We start from the raw sequence: 18714 nt of genomic DNA, 5'->3' as shown, positions 1-18714 counted from the left end.
TCTCCAAGAAACACAGTTAATATTGCAAAACAGTTTTTGTGTGGAATTTGATTTTCATTGTTCGTGTTTGCTCTTGTAGGTACCACACCCCAAGTGTTGTGTTCATTAAGACAGAAGATCCTGATCTACCTGCCTTCTACTTTGATCCCCTTATCAACCCAATCTCCCACAGACACAGCGGAAAGGTAAAAGCCAGACTATCCACTCACTTTGGGTGTTTGGCTTCTGGGAGGATATTAAACATCTGTTGATGTTGTTGATTAGTTAGAGTCGATAAGTGTGTGTCAAGAAATGTAGTGTCACTGAACTTAACTTGTAATAGTTGATAAAGAAAACTGCAGATAGTAAGTTCATGGTCTAAGCAAAATTCAGCTGGGATCTATTCATGAGCAGTGTACTGTTGCTAGTTTTTGCTACTGTGACACTAATTTTGTGCTTAACAGCTGTCTGGTTTCACCCATTGGTATCAGGTCTTGCCACATTAAAAGTAGTCATTTTTTTCTCGGTGTCTAGGTGGTTGAGCCTTTACCGGATGACGATGAGGAGTTTGAGCTGCCTGACTACGTCCAGCCCTTCCTGCAGGACAGGCCGCTGTACACAGACAACACGGCCAATGGCATTGCTTTGCTGTGGGCACCGAGACCCTTCAACCTGCGCTCTGGCCGGCACAGACGAGCAGTGGATGTACCGTTAGTCAAATCCTGGTGAGAGGTTTACCTCAAAAGAACAGTGGTCTGGCTACTATTCTGGCCCTAGTTGTTGGTATTTAGAACGTAATTCCTCCAAAAAAAAAGCCAACAATTTGAACACATTAAATCTCTTTGGGTAGCTGTCTTCATTCAACATCCAAGGTTAGAATACATGTTCATCTGCAGTGCCTTTGGTATTTAGTCAGAATTACTAGACAGGAATTTTATACGGTATCGTGCAAGTTAGGTGTCATAAACGTTCACCGATAGTTGAAACTTCATCTCTGCCAGGTACTTGGCTGTTGACAGACTTCTCACTCAGTTTATCACTATGATTGTTCCAGTGTACATACAGAATCAAATTACCTGAAACTTGAAAGGAAGAAATCATTACTTTGCAGCGAGACATGCTGGTTTAAACTCAGAAGTACAGCCTGTCCGTCATTGCCTATTCTTTCCATTTATGCCATGTTGTTGCAGGTACCGCGAACACTGCCCAAGCGGTCAGCCGGTCAAAGTTCGCGTCTCGTACCAGAAACTCCTGAAGATCTATGTCCTGAATGCCCTCAAGCACAGGCCCCCAAAGTCGCAGAAAAAGAGGTGGGTTAAAACTTTCAACCTCTGGATCTTGACCAACGTAGTTTGATCTAAGCATATCAGTTGTGTCTGTTGGGGCACTAAGCGCTTAGTGGGTAGAGATATTCAAGTATCACTCTAGTTTGCCGAACTGAATTTTCATCTCAGAGAAATTAAGCTTGCACAGTTTCTTTTTATCAGAATTTTGGAATAATTTGTAGGTAAATAACAGACAAACAATAGACTGCAGGCATGTATTGGTGCCAGTGCTACAAGACCAGTGTTAAAATCACTGGTTCAGATTAGTGTTGGGGCGTTCCAGAATTCTCAGAGCAGGCTCTGGCTCCGTCTAAGGACCGTGATTTTGAGTTAGAACCAGCTCCCAAAGATATAAAGAAAAACATAAGGTATAATAAAACACATTAAGAATCTGTCGCTGCCATGCCTTGCATATCACACCGGTGCCACTGCACTCACCAATGGCACAACAGACGGGCTTTTGGCCTTTCATGGGCTTTAAGATTATCCACAGAGGGTATTTTGAGTTTTATTTTTACCTCTTCATAGACTAGTCATGGCTGGAATAAATCTGCAACATGTATGTACAACCATGATACAACTCAGTACTGCTTTCTCCTGCACTAGTTTCCACTCTACGTACATGTATAAAAAGATTTTAATCAGAACAACCGATTTGCCGTTGCCAGTACATGTAACTTTACCCATAATACAAATGGAATCGTCGACCATGCCGTGGAACTTCATGTATGGACTGGATCACGTGTACTTATTGAACATGTGCCAACTTATCGTAAATGGCCATGGACCATGCATAAACTGGTCATTCGTCCACAATGGGCACATCAAAAACTCTGATACATCCACTATCTTGTAAGCTATGCCGTTGCATGGAATCAGCTCTGAAGTGACAAGTTGAGAACCGAGACCCTCACTGGTTCGGGCAACGGCTAGGCTATTTCTTAACCACGCGGCAATTTCACCTGGTGTCATACATGTATATGCGAAAAGTACAACACGTCATACGCAAGTACCAGGCAAAATTCACCAATCTTAAAGTCACAGCCACATGTAAGACATTCTTCGAGCTTCATGGCTTCCGGTTGTCAAAGCTCCGCTGCGCCGCATTTGCAATAACCAAGTGGTTTGGTACCCAGACACAAGGGTATTTTACAGTTCATTTGTGTACGCATTTTCCCTTGTGTGGAAGGGTGCCCTGCTAAATGTACAGCATGCTATACACTTACACATGAGAGCGGCGGTAACTCGGCTTTGATGTTTGGAGTCAGCTCTTCGAATGTGGAACCACCAATGGTGGGTACCCAAAAGCAGAGCAGCAGTCGATTCCAATTTTTTTGTGGAACCACGGTTCCACTCGGAACCGGGAGTACCGCACAAGCCTAGTTCAGGTCCACTGATCTTTCGGCTGTGTTGAACCCCATGGTGAGCATATGAGCCCCGATCTAGACCAAGAGATGGTGCAATTTTCCTCGCAGTGGAGGCTCTTTTGGTGGGAACTACACTTAACTGGTTCACAAACGACTGTGAAATGCACACATTGCAGTCATGTCATTACCCACAAAATGAACACTTCCTGCCAACATGTCTCTTTTCAACCGACGAGGGGGTGTTTCCACTCGTGGCTGATAGTTAAAAAAATTAAAATTAAGAAGCATTTATTTTGACTTTGTTCCTTTTCAGGTACCTATTCCGTTCCTTCAAGGCAACCAAGTTTTTCCAGTCCACTACATTGGATTGGGTGGAAGTGGGCTTGCAGGTGTGCCGGCAAGGCTACAACATGCTTAACCTGCTCATCCACCGCAAAAATCTCAACTATCTCCATCTGGACTACAACTTCAACCTGAAGCCTGTCAAGACGCTGACCACCAAGGTAGGCAAAAATGAGAAGTTTTTATGGATTTTTTTTTAAAAAGCTTATCAGATTATCTACCAATAGTTGCATAGGACAAACTATGTCATGGCTGTCAGAAGAAATTGGATCTGTATTTGACAAATGTGACATCCAAGTCTGTTGACTTGAGCAGTTTTTCTAAGGGGGCACGCCGAAACCCCTGACGGGGCCAAGCCTTTCAAAAACTGGTCATTGCCGAGACTATGCAGCCTTTGAACCTGTTTGTTAAACTTTAATCTGCGAACAAAAGCCAAGCCTGACAATCATTTATTGGGGGTTTCCATGTCCTACCCGAACGACCTGCCCAGCCACAAAGAGCTCATTCCAGGCAGGCTTTTGTCCATGGTTTATTGTTCACTAAAAAGGATTAAGTTGAAAAATTCCTTTGAGGAGCTGGCAATGGCAAGGCTGAAGGGACCAGATGAGAAAAAGAATATACACGTGTTCTTGCTCGGTTTTGTATGTGTTCGAGGAGACGTCAGTACTAGTAACTGATGTAAAGGCACAATGGACAGATATCTGTAGTAAGGCTTCCTTTGTCGCAGGTTTTAAAATAGAGACACTTTCTAATTTTCAGGGGAAACACCAAAGTTCTGTGAAACAATTTTTAAAAAGGCAATTTTACATGAAAGGAATTTCACGACAGCCATGTAGCCGTGCCGTTGATCGAAAGCCTTCAATTGCTGCAATGTCTCTTGAAAAATAGCTGTTTCCAGGGCCAGCTTTGTTGCATCCTCTCAGGAAATTTGGCTGCAGTGCCCTTTCATTAAAAGAGGAATTTAAAACTTTTTTGTCCATCTACGCCTACATTTTCCACAGTGCTCTTCGCGATCGCGACGGACAGCCACAAATACTGTAGCTTGTGTATTTTTTGCCCCAGCCCTCCCTTCACCGCAACCGCGACCGTGTGATCCCCAAAAATGCAATGCAGTATGATTACTGTGCTGCAGCCTACCATGCCGAAGTACATGTACGTGTACAATGTACATGCATGGTGCGTAAATAATGCATCCCACACTCGTTGTTATGAATCGGCTGTAACAAAATTTGGGTTATAACAAACGTGCATCTGTGGTCCCGGCGAAAATCTTTGGTTTCTATATAAATCTGTTACAGCGAAATCGCATTGTGCAAAATTCCTGTTACAACGAAAGGTTTTTGTGACTCCCTTGTCTGAAAAACCATTGTTGACGACTCATTCATGACAAGCGTTGTATGAATCGCAGTGGTGAAAACATGTGCTCAATGCAATTGAAGCAATGTTGCACTGGTTCCCGCCACGTCAAACCATCCGCAAAGAAGGCTTAATGGGAATTCATTAACCAGTCTTTGTACGTATCTCAGCCGGTTCAAGTCGAAAAAACACCGCCATGTACTGTACAGTGATACGTAGCTAGCTGTGGAGCCTGGCTCAAAGTGCAATCCTTTTGTGTTATATCCTTGGGCCACCCGGTTATTGTGATTGGCTGCCAGTGAAACATCAATATTCATGTGGAGTCAGTGGGACTCATTACAGCCGTTTCTCTGTGAGCGGAGGTTGTGACTAACAATCTCCACTGTAACTCATGTTAGCACACACGAATTTACGACTTGAATAAGGTTAGTTCATTTTGGCTTTCGCCGATTCAGGACTTCACAACTGGCGCAGGGCGCGCAATGTAATATGTGCATCATTTTGTACGTGCTATTGAAATATTATTGCAACACAAATGTATAATTGTTCAAAGAGGCGTTTACTTCAGATACAATCTTTGTCAAGATCAATCCTGCAGTTACAAATCTGCGGGGATAAAACAGTGGATGGAACACACCATAGACAGGCATTCAACACAGTCCGCGCCCGGAAAATCCAAGCGCCTGGGATGCAATGTGCATTCTTTGTTGTACCGAAGAATTGAAATTTTGAAATGTGGTTGGATCAGGTGGGAAAAGGGCCAGCTCACTCTACAAACCTCTACTTGACCATAGATATTACATTCTAGTTTTTGCTACTTGTCATATTCTAATCAAATTCTTTCTTACATAGCTAAAAAAAAATCATGAAACATCAAAATCACTTTTGAATTGAAAAAAATTTTCACCCTGATTGTTTTACCAAAACACTTCTACCAAGATACTTCCCGCCTACCCAACCTATTTTGTTTTCAGTGTAATAGGAAGCACAACTACTATTTTGTTTGCCCTTACATTCCGAGATAAGGTTTAATTTTGTCTTTAAATGGGCAACGGCTGATGTAAGCCTGCAAATTTACTACCTTTCTATGGTGACACTCGTTCCAATGATTCTTGCATTAATTATTCAAGCCAAACATGGATGTTGAAAATCAGTCAGACATCAGCGACTGTGTAAATTTCTTTGAATATGATCATTTTTAAATTTCACTACTAAAGGTCAGTCTCGATTTTTCTTTTAAGTTTCCAATATTTGGGTTCAAAATTCAAGTTGGGATTGTAAATTTTATTTCTAACACCTGCTTTCTAACTTTCACATTTTCTATCAACATAACAATCGTGACGTGTTCCTTGTATCTTTGATTTTTTTATGAAGTCTGGTGACCAATGTACAGCGTTTCCTCTGAAATCAGAAAAAATAGGAGATAATGTTTGAAGTTGTATTAAATCCATCTGAAACACAATCACATCATGTTTGTTTTAACCTTCATGATTTGGACAAGAAACAGATCTATGAGAAAGACAATCATAAATAGGGGAAAATGAATGATCACTGAAAAAAACAAACTAAAACTGCTTAACCCCCTCTCGGCGGGAATTTCTCTCCGAAAGCCGACTCCAAGAATTCCAGCCTCACTTGGCCACCTCCCAAACCGTGAATTACACAGTGAAAAGGCTGATTGTTTGGTGGCACGCGGCTCTACTCAAGCTTCCACATTCCTGTTGCCTCTTTACAAAGTGGGGACTGTTGTGAAGCTGGTGATTGTGATGCAAAATCGGTCTTTTCATTTCTGGGCTTCACACAAAGACCAATTACCATATACACAAGAGCCGAGAATAATAGCTGAAAAGGGGGCTGAGGATCTTAATTTTACGGCGGCTATAGCTGCCTCCCGGTGCAAAGGGGTTAAAAAAAAACCACAAAAACAGCAGACATTTGCACCTGGTAACAGCAAACAGAAATACTGCCATTACAGTGACAACATTATTAAGACTGCGGCAAGGCCCTCCTTTTCTCCAGCCCAACCTACTTGCAAAACGTCGTACATGTATCTGCCAGAATGAATCAAAAGCAACAGTGACTGCAAACATCAAAGCCGACCGACAATGGGCACCATGATTATTTTTTGTTGAAGTGGAGTGCGGCGGATGGGATTGACTCTGGAGTTGGAATGCCAGTTATGCGTGACTGCATCCAAAGGGGTGGGACTACCCATTGTCACTTTGATCAGGATTAAAAGGCCCACACACCAAGGCATATTTTATGACCAGTCTTTTAAAGGCTTGGCCCATCAAAGGTTTCACTGTCTCCCTAAGGTAACGAGAAATTTTAACAAATTACCTTTCTTTGCCCCCCCAATTGCTCAAATTCTTGTAAAAATGCCAACTAAAATTACAGACTGCGCTGTGGTGATCAAAGAAAAAGTCTTCTTTGTTTAAACCAAGCTAGTTAATGCAGTGTCTCTGGACAATGGGTATCCCTTTTTTGTCCTCAGGAGCGTAAGAAGTCCCGTTTTGGCAACGCCTTCCATCTGTGTCGTGAGATCCTTCGGCTGACCAAGCTGATTGTGGACAGCCACGTGCAGTACAGACTGGGCAACGTAGATGCATTCCAGGTACAGTTACATTGTTTCATCGCAGCTCCTCGACTCGAATCCTCCTTCCAAACCAAGTCACCATGTTAATGAAACAAGAGAAAACAGTGAAGGGGAAAGAGTAAAAAGGACCAAATGGCCAAGCCTTGGAAAAGTTCCTCCTGGTTTGGGCCAGCAGGCCTGAAATCTGGCTTTTGTTAACTTAAAAATTCCATGAAACATATCAGCTACCAATTAATAGAGCCATGTTTACAGAGACATCAAGGCTGTAGCCTTGCTGATTTTGTCTTGTTAATGCCCAAGGGTGCAGGCTTCCTTCAAGCCTGGCCCAGCTTTTGAAGACCACATTAAACCAGTGAAGTTTCCTCTTCTGAGTATGTGCCATAAATACCTCTTTTGAACCTGAAGCTTGTTTGACTTTCCCTCTTGTAACCATTTCAACAAGCGAAGGCAATCGGTTGCCCCCTCTCTCAATGCTTGGCCCTTCTCTAATTTTTTTTTGCTTTGTCTACATAGCTTGCTGATGGCCTACAGTACATCTTTGCCCACGTTGGACAGCTGACTGGCATGTACCGCTACAAGTACAAGCTGATGAGACAGATCCGGATGTGCAAGGACCTCAAGCATCTGATCTATTACCGCTTCAATACGGTCAGTAATCTGTAATCTGCAAGTGTTCTATTGACCTTTTTCTTGAATCTGTCATGTTTATTCTGTTGCACTCGATGATGCACTTGTCTCTTCTTTGCCATCACAGGGCCCGGTGGGCAAGGGCCCCGGCTGCGGGTTCTGGGCACCCGGCTGGCGCGTCTGGGTCTTCTTCCTGCGTGGCATCACCCCGCTTCTGGAGCGCTGGCTGGGCAACCTACTGTCCAGACAGTTTGAGGGACGGCACTCAAAGGGGGTCACCAAGACGGTCACCAAGCAGCGCGTGGAGAGCCACTACGACCTGGAGCTCAGGGCATCGGTCAGTAGACTGCTCACGTGAACACATTGCTAGATTTCATCACTTGAAATAACATTCTGGTCTCTTTATACACTCCAAAGAATCACTTGATGTTCCCTCAAAATAGGCTTGTGGAATTTCATACTGTCAGCCACAGTACCAACAGGACTTGTATTGGACACGTTTGAAATTCTGGCTTGAAATACATGTTTGAATTTTTGTTGTACTTAGCCTGTTGCTAGTCTTGTGTATTGCTATTGAAGTTCAGTGAAGTGAAGTTAACTTATCGAAGTACATTTCACTTCACCGAGTCGAAAGTATACCCTTCATCAACTTGTGTAAATCTGGAATACTGAAGCTTTGATTTTTTTATTCCTGGGAACATTTTTTAGACTTTTTACTGAATGTGTCACTACATGTATGTTGGTCCTTGCAGGTGATGCATGACATCTTGGACATGATGCCAGAAGGGATTAAGCAGAACAAGGCTCGCACCATCCTGCAGCATCTCAGTGAGGCGTGGCGCTGCTGGAAGGCCAACATTCCCTGGAAGGTGAGCCGGACAACTTCAGAATTTGATCAGATCTTTTCTTTGAAACTTTGATTTTGTCTTTGTTTCCTGCCTCACAAAAGAAATTGTACATGTAGAAAAGGCATGATGTCATTAGCACATTGGCCTTGAGGCTTTAGATTAACCTGGGTAAAATAGAACCAAAATTCAAGTCTTAACCTTTCCTAAGTCCATTCTTGAGTTGGGTCACAAGTAGTGGAATAAACAACAAAAAAGTGGTTTTTTTCACAGTTCATTTTGATAGTGTGTTACTTTGCCCACAGCTGCATGGCATATGACAGCCTTGTGGGTCCACGTACGTTTCATTCATTTGTTTTTTGATTTGAAAAACGAAAATAAAAAAACTACTCATTTCCCGTTTTTTTTTTTTTTAAAAACAAAAAATGAAAATTGAAAAACACGTTGTCTCTCGTTTCTCAAATTGAAAACCCCCAAAAAATGAAACGATAATCACTCAGGTCGGCCAGCCGACCCCGGCAAGCTCGGTGGTCGAGTGGTTAAGACATCTGCACTAGTAAGCAGGAGGTTGTGGGTTCGAGTCCCACCCGAGTAAGCTTGTGAGGTTTTTTCGCAAGCTCTCAGACAAGCACTGAGCATACAGTGCTTATTAATATACGTTGGGTAAGGGCAAAAAACCGTTATGTATATAATTAACATCTCCCCAACGCAAAAATACATCTTGAAAACCATTATAGTCTATTGCTGCAATATTTAAGAATGAAAAACAGTTCCATTTTCTATCGTGTATTGTAAGAATCATTTTTTCGAAATGAGTGATCAGCAATATAGATTTCATAGGGTTAGAAGACCTTATGTATCAATAAATCACAGTCAAAAGTTACATTTTTGTTTCAGGAATGACTCTACTGCAACTGATTTTTGGATCCTCATAATAATATACAAAGGTGATGCTGTTATTATACCAACTTGTTTCTCCCCAAAACTTGTTAATTAAAGGACTGTTCCTCTAATTTTGATATTCTCTCAGGTTCCTGGCTTGCCCACACCCATCGAGAACATGATCTTGCGCTACGTCAAGTCTAAGGCTGACTGGTGGACTAACACGGCCCACTACAACCGAGAGCGTATCCGGCGGGGGGCCACTGTGGACAAGACAGTCTGCAAGAAGAACCTGGGCAGATTGACTCGGCTGTATCTGAAGGCGGAGCAGGAGAGGCAGCACAACTACCTGAAAGTAAGCAGATTGTGAAAAAAAATTGTGCTTGAACATATCAGGATAATGATAGCAGTATGGCCTGCTTAGTAGGCAGGATTTCAGAAATTCATCTCTGAAAGCATAGTTGAGAAAGGGAGGGATGTGAATATGAGCACCAAGTAATTGCTAAGTGAGAATGTTGGCCGAAGATAAGCAGGATTTGGAGACTTATAAAATCTACCTGAAATGGATGTGAAAGAAACTGGGGACTTGAAAGTGAGAAAAAATGACTTGTGAATCAATGTGGGTTGGAGATGAATAGGATTTGAACCCTAACCTCCTAGGGAGCATCGAAATCCTGCATAACCTTGTCGGGTTCCGCATGGTTAGGACTATAATATAGATAATATAACATAAGGACCTGAAAGTAAGCAGCAATTGACCTGTGAAAACAATGTGGACTTGAGATAAGCACAATTCAAAGATTTTTGAAATCTCGCTGAAGCAGGTAGTGCAGCGATGCCACTTTTCCGATTTTAATCGGAAATCCAACTTGTTTTTAACATTGACAGAATTAAATAAAGAAGAAAAGACGGGAAGCAAATCTATGATGTGCACGTAACCTGCGCTGCGCGACTGGGTATTTAATCCTTAATGCAGTCGTCAGTATAGAGTGCTTACGTGAGTCATATTGTGCGAAATACTAAGGACAGTGTTGAGTGGTGTCGTCAGTGACTGGAAATACGTTGAAATATTGACCTTTAACGCGTACTAGCTCAATGCATGCGAACTGCACGTTGGTTGATGAACACGTGGATCGACTTCATGAGCGAGGGCCGACAAAATGCAGCATCTAATTGTCAACAGAAACGAGGATCTTCATGATATTGAAAGAGATGTCAAGGACAAATTTCAGTGGAGATGGCTCGAAGAAAAGGATAACAATCAGAGCGTGAAATTACTGTCGGACATCGGACATTTTCCGACTCCGAGCACTTACTGTGTTTGTCCAAACAAAATAAAAAATGCTCTGACAAATTGTGCAACATATCAATAACAGCTCTTAAAATATCAACTCAATATTTGGGATTGTGGCGTCCGATTTATTATTTGTTTTGTGTTAAAAATACACCCAAGACATTAATCAGGGCTGATCACTCATCCCCAGCCCATTTTAACTAGCGCTACGCACAGTCACAGTGGTGAAAACACGTGCACGAAACTCTATGCATTAAACATGGCTGCTCTGGTTCCCGTCGCACCCATGAAAAAGAATGCGTCATGCAAATGTAGCAATCAGTACCAGTCTGTACTTTACGTGTACTGCATGTACTGTACATAACCACTCTTCATTAGCCGTACGCGTCAGGCCAGAAAGACATCGATTGCTACATGTATGTTGTAAGTTTTCTGCAAGTTAATTCACAGAACCTGGTCTCTTATTCATGTATGTATTTTCTGTGTTCATGAGAAATATGAGGTTCTGCTCATTTTAGCGCCCGCCGGCCTAGATGCATCACGCATGCTTACCACGCGATACACGGACATTGTTGGCCAGTTTGCCGTCGTGATTGCCGGAATTGTTTATGATTTTCTTGTGAATTGCAGAAATTTTTACATAGATTAAGACAGGTGTTTTTCACTTTTTGAGATACTTTTTGAAGCTTTCCTCCCTACTTATGCCATTCAATTAGCACTAAATTGCCCCCAAACAAAAAAAATGTTCCGACCCACCGATCCAATTTTTGAGAGGCGTGCACAGCACAACAACATTACATATATTTTTTTGGCCTAGTAAAAGACTGCATGATGTAGACCTTAAATGAATCTTTGGCAAGTGTTGATCCAATTTGATCAAGCAAATTTTTGACATTGCCTGCCATATCGGGCAAACTATAGAAAAAAATAAAGTACATATCTTTTTGAGTAAAAAACAGCAGGCAGCCTACCCGTAGGCTGCAACTCGACCAGCAATGATCAAGAAAGAACTTTTTGTTTTTATGGGTGACTACATGATGAAGATGCAAGTTGTGTACATGTGCATGCACACAGACCCATGCATTATTCCTCCGACACTGTGCAAAGCGCTGTGGATATGTTGATTTTCAGATTTTTTTTTTGGCATAGGCTAGTGGAATCTCTGGTAGTGAAACAGGCTTTTGGAGAACTGGCAACCAATTGGCCCTGGGAAAAGCAGGATATGTAGACATCAATTCTTTTTTTTAATTCAAAAGCTGAAAGGCATAAGCACTATTTGAAATTGAGTATTAACAAAAAAAGCTACAGAAACAAGTAGTTACGACCAATTTTGCCAACAAGTTGTCTTAGTTTAACACTTCTGTCTCTGACAAAGATATTTGCTTTACTGTATTACTAAGCTTCAAAGGTTCTCTCCCCTTCCAGGACGGACCCTACATCACCGCAGAGGAAGCCGTGGCCATATACACCACCACCGTCCACTGGCTGGAGAGCCGTCGATTCTCCCCAATCCCCTTCCCACCTCTCTCCTACAAACACGACACTAAGCTGTTGATCCTGGCCCTGGAGAGACTCAAGGAGGCTTACAGGTCAGAACGATGAAAATCAAGACCTTCTTGATAAACAAATTTGATAGACTCTCTGCCTGTATTTTTACTGGAAGTTTCTTCACCTTTTTTAAGAGGCTGACTAAACAAGCCATTGTTTCAGTGCCAAAATTCAACCTAGTTCCCCATTCCGTGTACTTAATTAATTATGCTAGGAGGTTTACAAGGATTTAGCATGATTAAGGAAGGTTGAGCCTAGCCTCTGTAACTTTAGTTGGGAACTGATGCCTCTTGGAAGTTAATGCCCAAAACTTCCTGTGGGTTTAGTGCACACTGGGGGATTTTGGAAGATTCAGGAAAGTTCTCTGCAAGAGTGCGTAATGTTAAGTAACTCTGATAAGCAACTGTTTGTGTATTGAGCAGAACCTGAACAGCAGTCAAAGATGCAGGCTGCATACGGGGCCTCAGCCTGGTCTGGTTATTTGGAAGCTGGGCTGTATCGACTGGGCTAGACCTTTGAGGTAGTTTGGTCTAACAGTAGTATAGCTTCCTCATAAGATACCAAGTTCCTGGCGTGGCTTGACTTTTCAAAGAGTCACTGGCAAATTCTTGAAATGCCGGTAGGGTTTTATTGTCAGGAAACTGATTTGATTTGTCTGTTTTTTAAATGCAGTGTCAAGAGCCGGTTGAACCAGTCACAACGTGAGGAGTTGGGCCTGATTGAGCAGGCGTATGACAACCCCCATGAGGCCCTCAGTCGCATCAAGCGTCACCTCCTGACCCAGCGTGCCTTCAAGGAGGTAAGAAGCTCCACTCTATCGTGCAAATCTCTTCATTCTAACCCTCCACCATCCACACCCTGTCCATACAAATTCATGGAAATTTCATTTTTGTCGCAACTTTGCCGGTGATGTCGGATTCCCCTACCTAAATGTGCAGTATTACAGCACCTTGAGGAAAACCGTAACCATGTATACTGAGGCAAAGTTGCAAATAATCAACGTGTACCCGTTTTTGTTCAAAATTAACATTTTTGTTTTGAAAATCAAAATGAAGTGACCGCTGGTTGAGCCCCTTGTGATTTGATTTGACTCTCAATTTGTCAAAGGTTTGCAGAGTACTGTAGGTTCCTTCCACTGCAGGTTACTTCTGTCGTTTTTTATATCAACCTTGTCAGATGTTTTACGGCTAAGGCTGTGGTTTATGCTATGAGCTACTGTGGTGGATAACTGCAGCTGTAGGCAGCAGTGCCCTATTTTGGAAACACCCCAACGTAAATAATGGCAGATCAAAATGGTTTATAGGAAGTGTGCAAAATTATTAGAAATGTGAACCATTCCTGCAAAATGAGTGTCAGTGCCATTTTTTTCAGTAATTTTTGTTGTAGATTGCATTAGAAAGAGCAGAGATGTTTTGTTTGTATGTTTCACTCAGTTCAGCATCCCGAAGATAATGGACATTACGTGAGTGAAAAATGTGGAGATGTTTCATTGACTTTATAATACAATGTAGATCACCTCAAAGGCCTTCAACTGAAAAGTGACGACTTACTTTGTATTTTAAATCAAATTCCTGACAGGTCGGCATCGAGTTCATGGACCTGTACAGTCATCTGATCCCTGTCTACGATGTGGAGCCTCTGGAGAAGATCACCGATGCCTACCTGGACCAGTACCTGTGGTATGAAGCAGACAAAAGGCGTCTCTTCCCCCCGTGGATCAAGCCGGCTGACACCGAACCCCCGCCACTGCTGGTGTACAAGTGGTGCCAAGGTACAAGTCAAAAGAGATGCCTTTGATGTAAAGTTCAAGAGAACATGGAAGGTTTTGTAAATGGTAGAGCAGGCTACTGTAATAACTTTATGTATCAAGGTCCGACTTTGGTTGTCTTTTGCAATTGTGTAAAGTTGGAAACCCTCATTTATGTTGTCATTATCAGCATAGACTCTATGGAACATTACAAGCATGCAACAACGTGGAGCTTAATTTCAATTTTAAATTAAATTTGCCCATGAAGCCCTCAGCTGTCTGTGTTTCATGTGGTGCTTTTTTGTCTCGAAAGCACACAAATTAAAATCTTTATTGATATTATGCCTCACACTCAGAACATTTTAACCACTTTGTATCGGTGGCATTTATCAATGTTGATGATGCTGGGGTGGGATAATTATCATTTTTTTCTGTTTTCAAAATTCTTTAAAAATTAATACTGGACACTTACACCCACACTGAAGGACTGTCTGGTTCTTCTGTAATCTGACAGACAACATCTATTGACACTGATTTCAGCCAAAAGCCCAGATTTTGCCGTGTTACATAATTTTCTTTTGTCCATGAAACTGACACAGTGCGCTGCTGACCTCTTTTCAATAGGGGCCAGATTAGCGTGCAGTGGTACAATGTGGCTCATCGCTGCGGTAGGGGAGCGCTTTTGTCCCCGATGGTAATCCACTCGCGCTAAATCCCCCAAACTGTGGTATACTGTTTCACTACAAGGCTGGACTATCTCCACTATTGAGAGTGAAAAAATGTTGGTAATGCCCTGCAGCCTGGTCTTTTATTACGAGTACAGTTTTTTGTCATAAGGCCCAGTTTCGGAGACCCCAGCCACACCTATAAAGAATACGTGTCCGGTACTGGAAACCCCGGCAGCAAGTGGTTAAAAAGAGGATCTTGCATGCTGCTTTAAATGGCATTGTTAGAGCAAATACTAATACATCTTGGCATGGAATTTTGGTATTGTGTTTTCCAGACATATGTAAGATATCTGTATAAAGTTTGTAGAATTAACAGCACTCAGTGTTGCTTTAACACTGATTTTTTTTTTCTGTTTCAGGCATCAACAACTTGCAGGACGTATGGGACACTGCAGAGGGCGAGTGCAACGTCATGATGGAGTCACGCTTTGAGAAGATGTACGAGAAGATCGACTTGACCCTGCTCAATCGACTCCTGCGTCTCATCGTGGACCACAATATCGCCGATTACATGACGGCCAAGAACAATGTCGTCATCAACTACAAGGTGCAAAGTGCATTGGTGAAAAAAATAAACTGCTCTACTCTGTTGCCAAGAATTTCCAGCAGCGTCAGGTTTTGCCAGAATTGTCATTTATAGTGTGAAGACTCTGACTTGTGCACGCAGCTTACAAGTTTTTTTTACTGGGAAAGTGCCCTCAATCATCCATGCAGAGCCAACGGCTGTGTTGCCTGTGGTACATGTATTTTGCATGTCTTGTTTTTGTCTTTTCTGTAGGATATGAACCACACCAATTCCTACGGCATCATCCGCGGTCTACAGTTTGCTTCCTTTATTGTCCAGTACTATGGTCTGGTACTTGACCTCCTGGTGCTGGGCCTCCACAGGGCCAGTGAGATGGTTGGGCCCCCTCAAATGCCAAACGACTTCTTACAGTTCCAGGTAGGTCATACTCAACTATTGGGAACAAAGTATCAAAAGTCTTTTAAACAAAGATGCAGCTTTGAGATTTACAAACAGGTGACATAAAATAATATGGATCAGACGTGTTGTTTCTGCATACAATTCTGCTCGTGTTTACTTTCAGTAGAGTGAAAAAAAAAATTGTTCTGCTTTTCTCACAGGATGTTGCCACGGAAACGAGCCACCCAATCAGACTCTACTCTAGATACATCGACAGGGTTCACATTTTCTTCAGGTAAATAGGTGGCCTGGGTTTTTTTAACACCAATTTTGACCACAAATTTTCTCGTAAAAGTGTGGAAACTTAAAAGTGCTTTCATGTACTGCCACGAAGATGACATATTTTCAGAGGTAAAGGATTACCTTATCAAATGAATTAAACTGTCGCAGAAGGAAATGCAGTTAGTTTCAAATCTTTGCCGTAATTGCTGTGGAATGTGGCCGGTGCTTTTCTCTTTTCCATTGGATCGTGTCCACTGGAGCTTTCCGTTGAACAGTTTGTTGCATGCAATGTGTAGTAGCTGCAAGCCAGTCTTGTACATGACTAGCTCGGTCCGTAAGGCAGTGCTACAGTTATCTTATCAGGTCTTTGCATCGTTGGACGGCAGCATCTGTCCATTGCAATTCGCCATCCAGGAAATAATGTGATACATCTAAAGACTGTAAAAACAAAACTTTAACATCACCCTGGAATTTAAATTTGTTTGAAAATTTTGGATGATTAATTTCATCAGTTTTACTGATTCTGCATTTTTGTTTCTGTAGGCAATGTTTTTATGTTTTGCACAGCACAAATGCAGTATTCGTGTTTTATGTTTCATCCCTTTTTATTTCTTCAAAATTCTTATTATGCACACTCACGTTTATATTGCACATTTCTCTGGATTGAAAGAAGTAGTTGTTGATGTTACAAAGCAATTAACTTTGATAGAACCTTTACATTTATCGTCATTTTTGGTACAGATTCTCAGCAGAGGAGGCCCGTGACCTAATCCAGCGCTACTTGACGGAGCACCCCGACCCCAACAATGAAAACATCGTTGGCTACAACAACAAGAAATGCTGGCCTCGAGATGCCAGGATGAGACTCATGAAACACGACGTCAATCTGTGAGTGTCAAACAAAGGAACAACCCTTGAAGTTCACCAAAAAAGGGTTTAAATGCCCGGGTCGTGAAAAATTACCAATTATGTAAAAGTTGACTGGACAGTCAAGCAGCACGATAAGAGAAAATGTTAACAATGTGAATTACAGATATTGAATAATGTTTGTATAAACCTCATTTAAGAGGCAGATTTGGGTAGAAGGTGCACCCAAGGCTGCTGGAATCTTTGCTGTTTTAAAGAGTAATTTTAATAGTTAGATTTAGTTGTGAAGACGTTGAATCTCAACAATCTATATTTAGGGAATTTAGGGAAGAGTGCAACATTAAACCAAGGAGTAACTTGAGTTTTCCCAAGGTATCCCACAAAATCCTGTTGACCCGCGCAAAACCTCAAAGCAAACCTCGAGGTTACCCCTTGTTAACATTGAATTCAACAAGATTTCTACTTGACTGATGTCATGAAAATCCCTTCTCCCCCCTCAAGTGGTCGTGCCGTCTTCTGGGACATGAAGAACCGTCTGCCCCGTTCCATCACCACCTTCCAATGGGAGTCCAGCTTCGTCTCCGCCTACAGCAAGGACAACCCCAACCTGCTCTTCAACATGTCTGGCTTTGAGTGCCGCATACTGCCTAAGTGTCGGACGACTTCGGAGGAGTTCACCCACAAGGATGGAATCTGGAACCTGCAGAACGAGGTTTGCATTCAATACACAATTCACAGCAGAAACAATGTTCCATATTCACCGCTACGTACTATAACAGAAAGTCTTGGAACAGCCATCCAATCATAACCTACTAGAAATTCCATGTAGATCAGTTGCCAAGGCCAGTGTCACTAATGCCAAACAGCCTCAAGAGGCCTAGCCTAACAGTGACCACTTGATCTAATACAAGCATTCAGTGATTCTAGTTGGTACTTTCCCAGAATTTAGCATGTAACATTTCTACTGCCAAGCTTCTACTATGCACACTCTTTGCCCTGTCAGCTGAAATTTATTCCAAAATATCTTCACATGGCTTTTCACCCCTTAAGTATTTCCTTTGTCTGTACACTGAGTCCTACTTCATGATATTCCAGAAATTTTGTGTAAAGCACGTCAGATAGACAAGTTTCTTTACAGACAAAATGCCAAGTGCTCTGCAGAGGTCAGCACTCTGTTTTTTCCTCTCAGGTGACCAAGGAGCGCACTGCCCAGTGTTTCCTGCGAGTCGATGAGGAATCCATGCAACGATTCCACAACAGGGTCCGACAAATCCTCATGGCATCTGGGTCCACAACCTTCACCAAGGTAGGTGTAAATCTGAGAAACCTTATCAACCATTCTTTAGGTGCAAAAGACTTTCAAAAGAGAGATGCTTCTTCCAAGTTAACAGACATTTCCAAGCTGAAAAGGCTATCACAATTCCTGTAGGTCATCTGGTAAAGATATTCAAATTTAGTACTAAACTTTGAGGTAAACCTTGAGTTATCTCCTATTTAACTTTGCATTCTTGCCTCTTTATGCCATTGAAATGTGGAGAAATCTTTTCCCTCCCACTAGATTGTCAACAAGTGGAATACAGCCCTGATCGGCCTGATGACCTACTACCGCGAGGCAGTGGTCAACACCCAGGAGCTGCTGGACCTGCTGGTCAAGTGCGAGAATAAGATCCAGACCCGCATCAAGATCGGTCTGAACTCCAAGATGCCCAGTCGGTTCCCACCAGTCGTCTTCTACACACCCAAGGAGCTTGGTGGCCTGGGCATGCTGTCCATGGGCCACGTGCTGATCCCCCAGTCTGATCTGAGGTGAGGTCCCAGGGAAAATACCACTTTTGTGTTCTGTAGCTGGACAGTTCAACACAAAAGTGGAAATTCGATCACAATGTTACTGACCTTAAAGTAGTGATAATTTTCAAAGAAAGAAAAGTTTTATTAAAAACATTAAAGTGGAATTAAAATTGTTGTACTGCACATTAAAGAATTCTCTACGATCATTTAAAAATGTCAGGAAAGGGCGGCCAACGG

At 42.3% G+C, this 18714-nt stretch overlaps 1 protein-coding gene across 1 annotated transcript in view; it reads left to right on the top strand.

Moving 5' to 3' along the window:
* Positions 1–18714, top strand: part of prpf8 (pre-mRNA processing factor 8) — a 42797-nt gene that overhangs the window by 8116 nt on the left and 15967 nt on the right. Inside the window, exons 8-26 of the mRNA XM_022237567.2 lie at positions 80–185; positions 514–704; positions 1170–1289; positions 2985–3174; positions 6864–6983; positions 7479–7613; positions 7720–7929; positions 8345–8461; positions 9468–9674; positions 12039–12202; positions 12834–12960; positions 13740–13932; positions 14996–15183; positions 15415–15579; positions 15762–15835; positions 16564–16710; positions 17191–17401; positions 17879–17995; positions 18248–18495. Of these exons, the coding sequence (XP_022093259.1) occupies positions 80–185; positions 514–704; positions 1170–1289; positions 2985–3174; positions 6864–6983; positions 7479–7613; positions 7720–7929; positions 8345–8461; positions 9468–9674; positions 12039–12202; positions 12834–12960; positions 13740–13932; positions 14996–15183; positions 15415–15579; positions 15762–15835; positions 16564–16710; positions 17191–17401; positions 17879–17995; positions 18248–18495 (3030 nt within the window). The remainder of the gene's footprint in view (positions 1–79; positions 186–513; positions 705–1169; positions 1290–2984; positions 3175–6863; positions 6984–7478; positions 7614–7719; positions 7930–8344; positions 8462–9467; positions 9675–12038; positions 12203–12833; positions 12961–13739; positions 13933–14995; positions 15184–15414; positions 15580–15761; positions 15836–16563; positions 16711–17190; positions 17402–17878; positions 17996–18247; positions 18496–18714) is intronic.

This window comes from Acanthaster planci, linkage group LG09 (assembly GCF_054643075.1).
Source record: "Acanthaster planci isolate LZ-2023a linkage group LG09, COTS_SCS, whole genome shotgun sequence".
Classification (NCBI taxonomy): domain Eukaryota; kingdom Metazoa; phylum Echinodermata; class Asteroidea; order Valvatida; family Acanthasteridae; genus Acanthaster; species Acanthaster planci.
The sequence above is the reverse complement of the archived record's forward strand: the minus strand, read 5'-3'. Positions and strand labels throughout refer to the sequence as shown.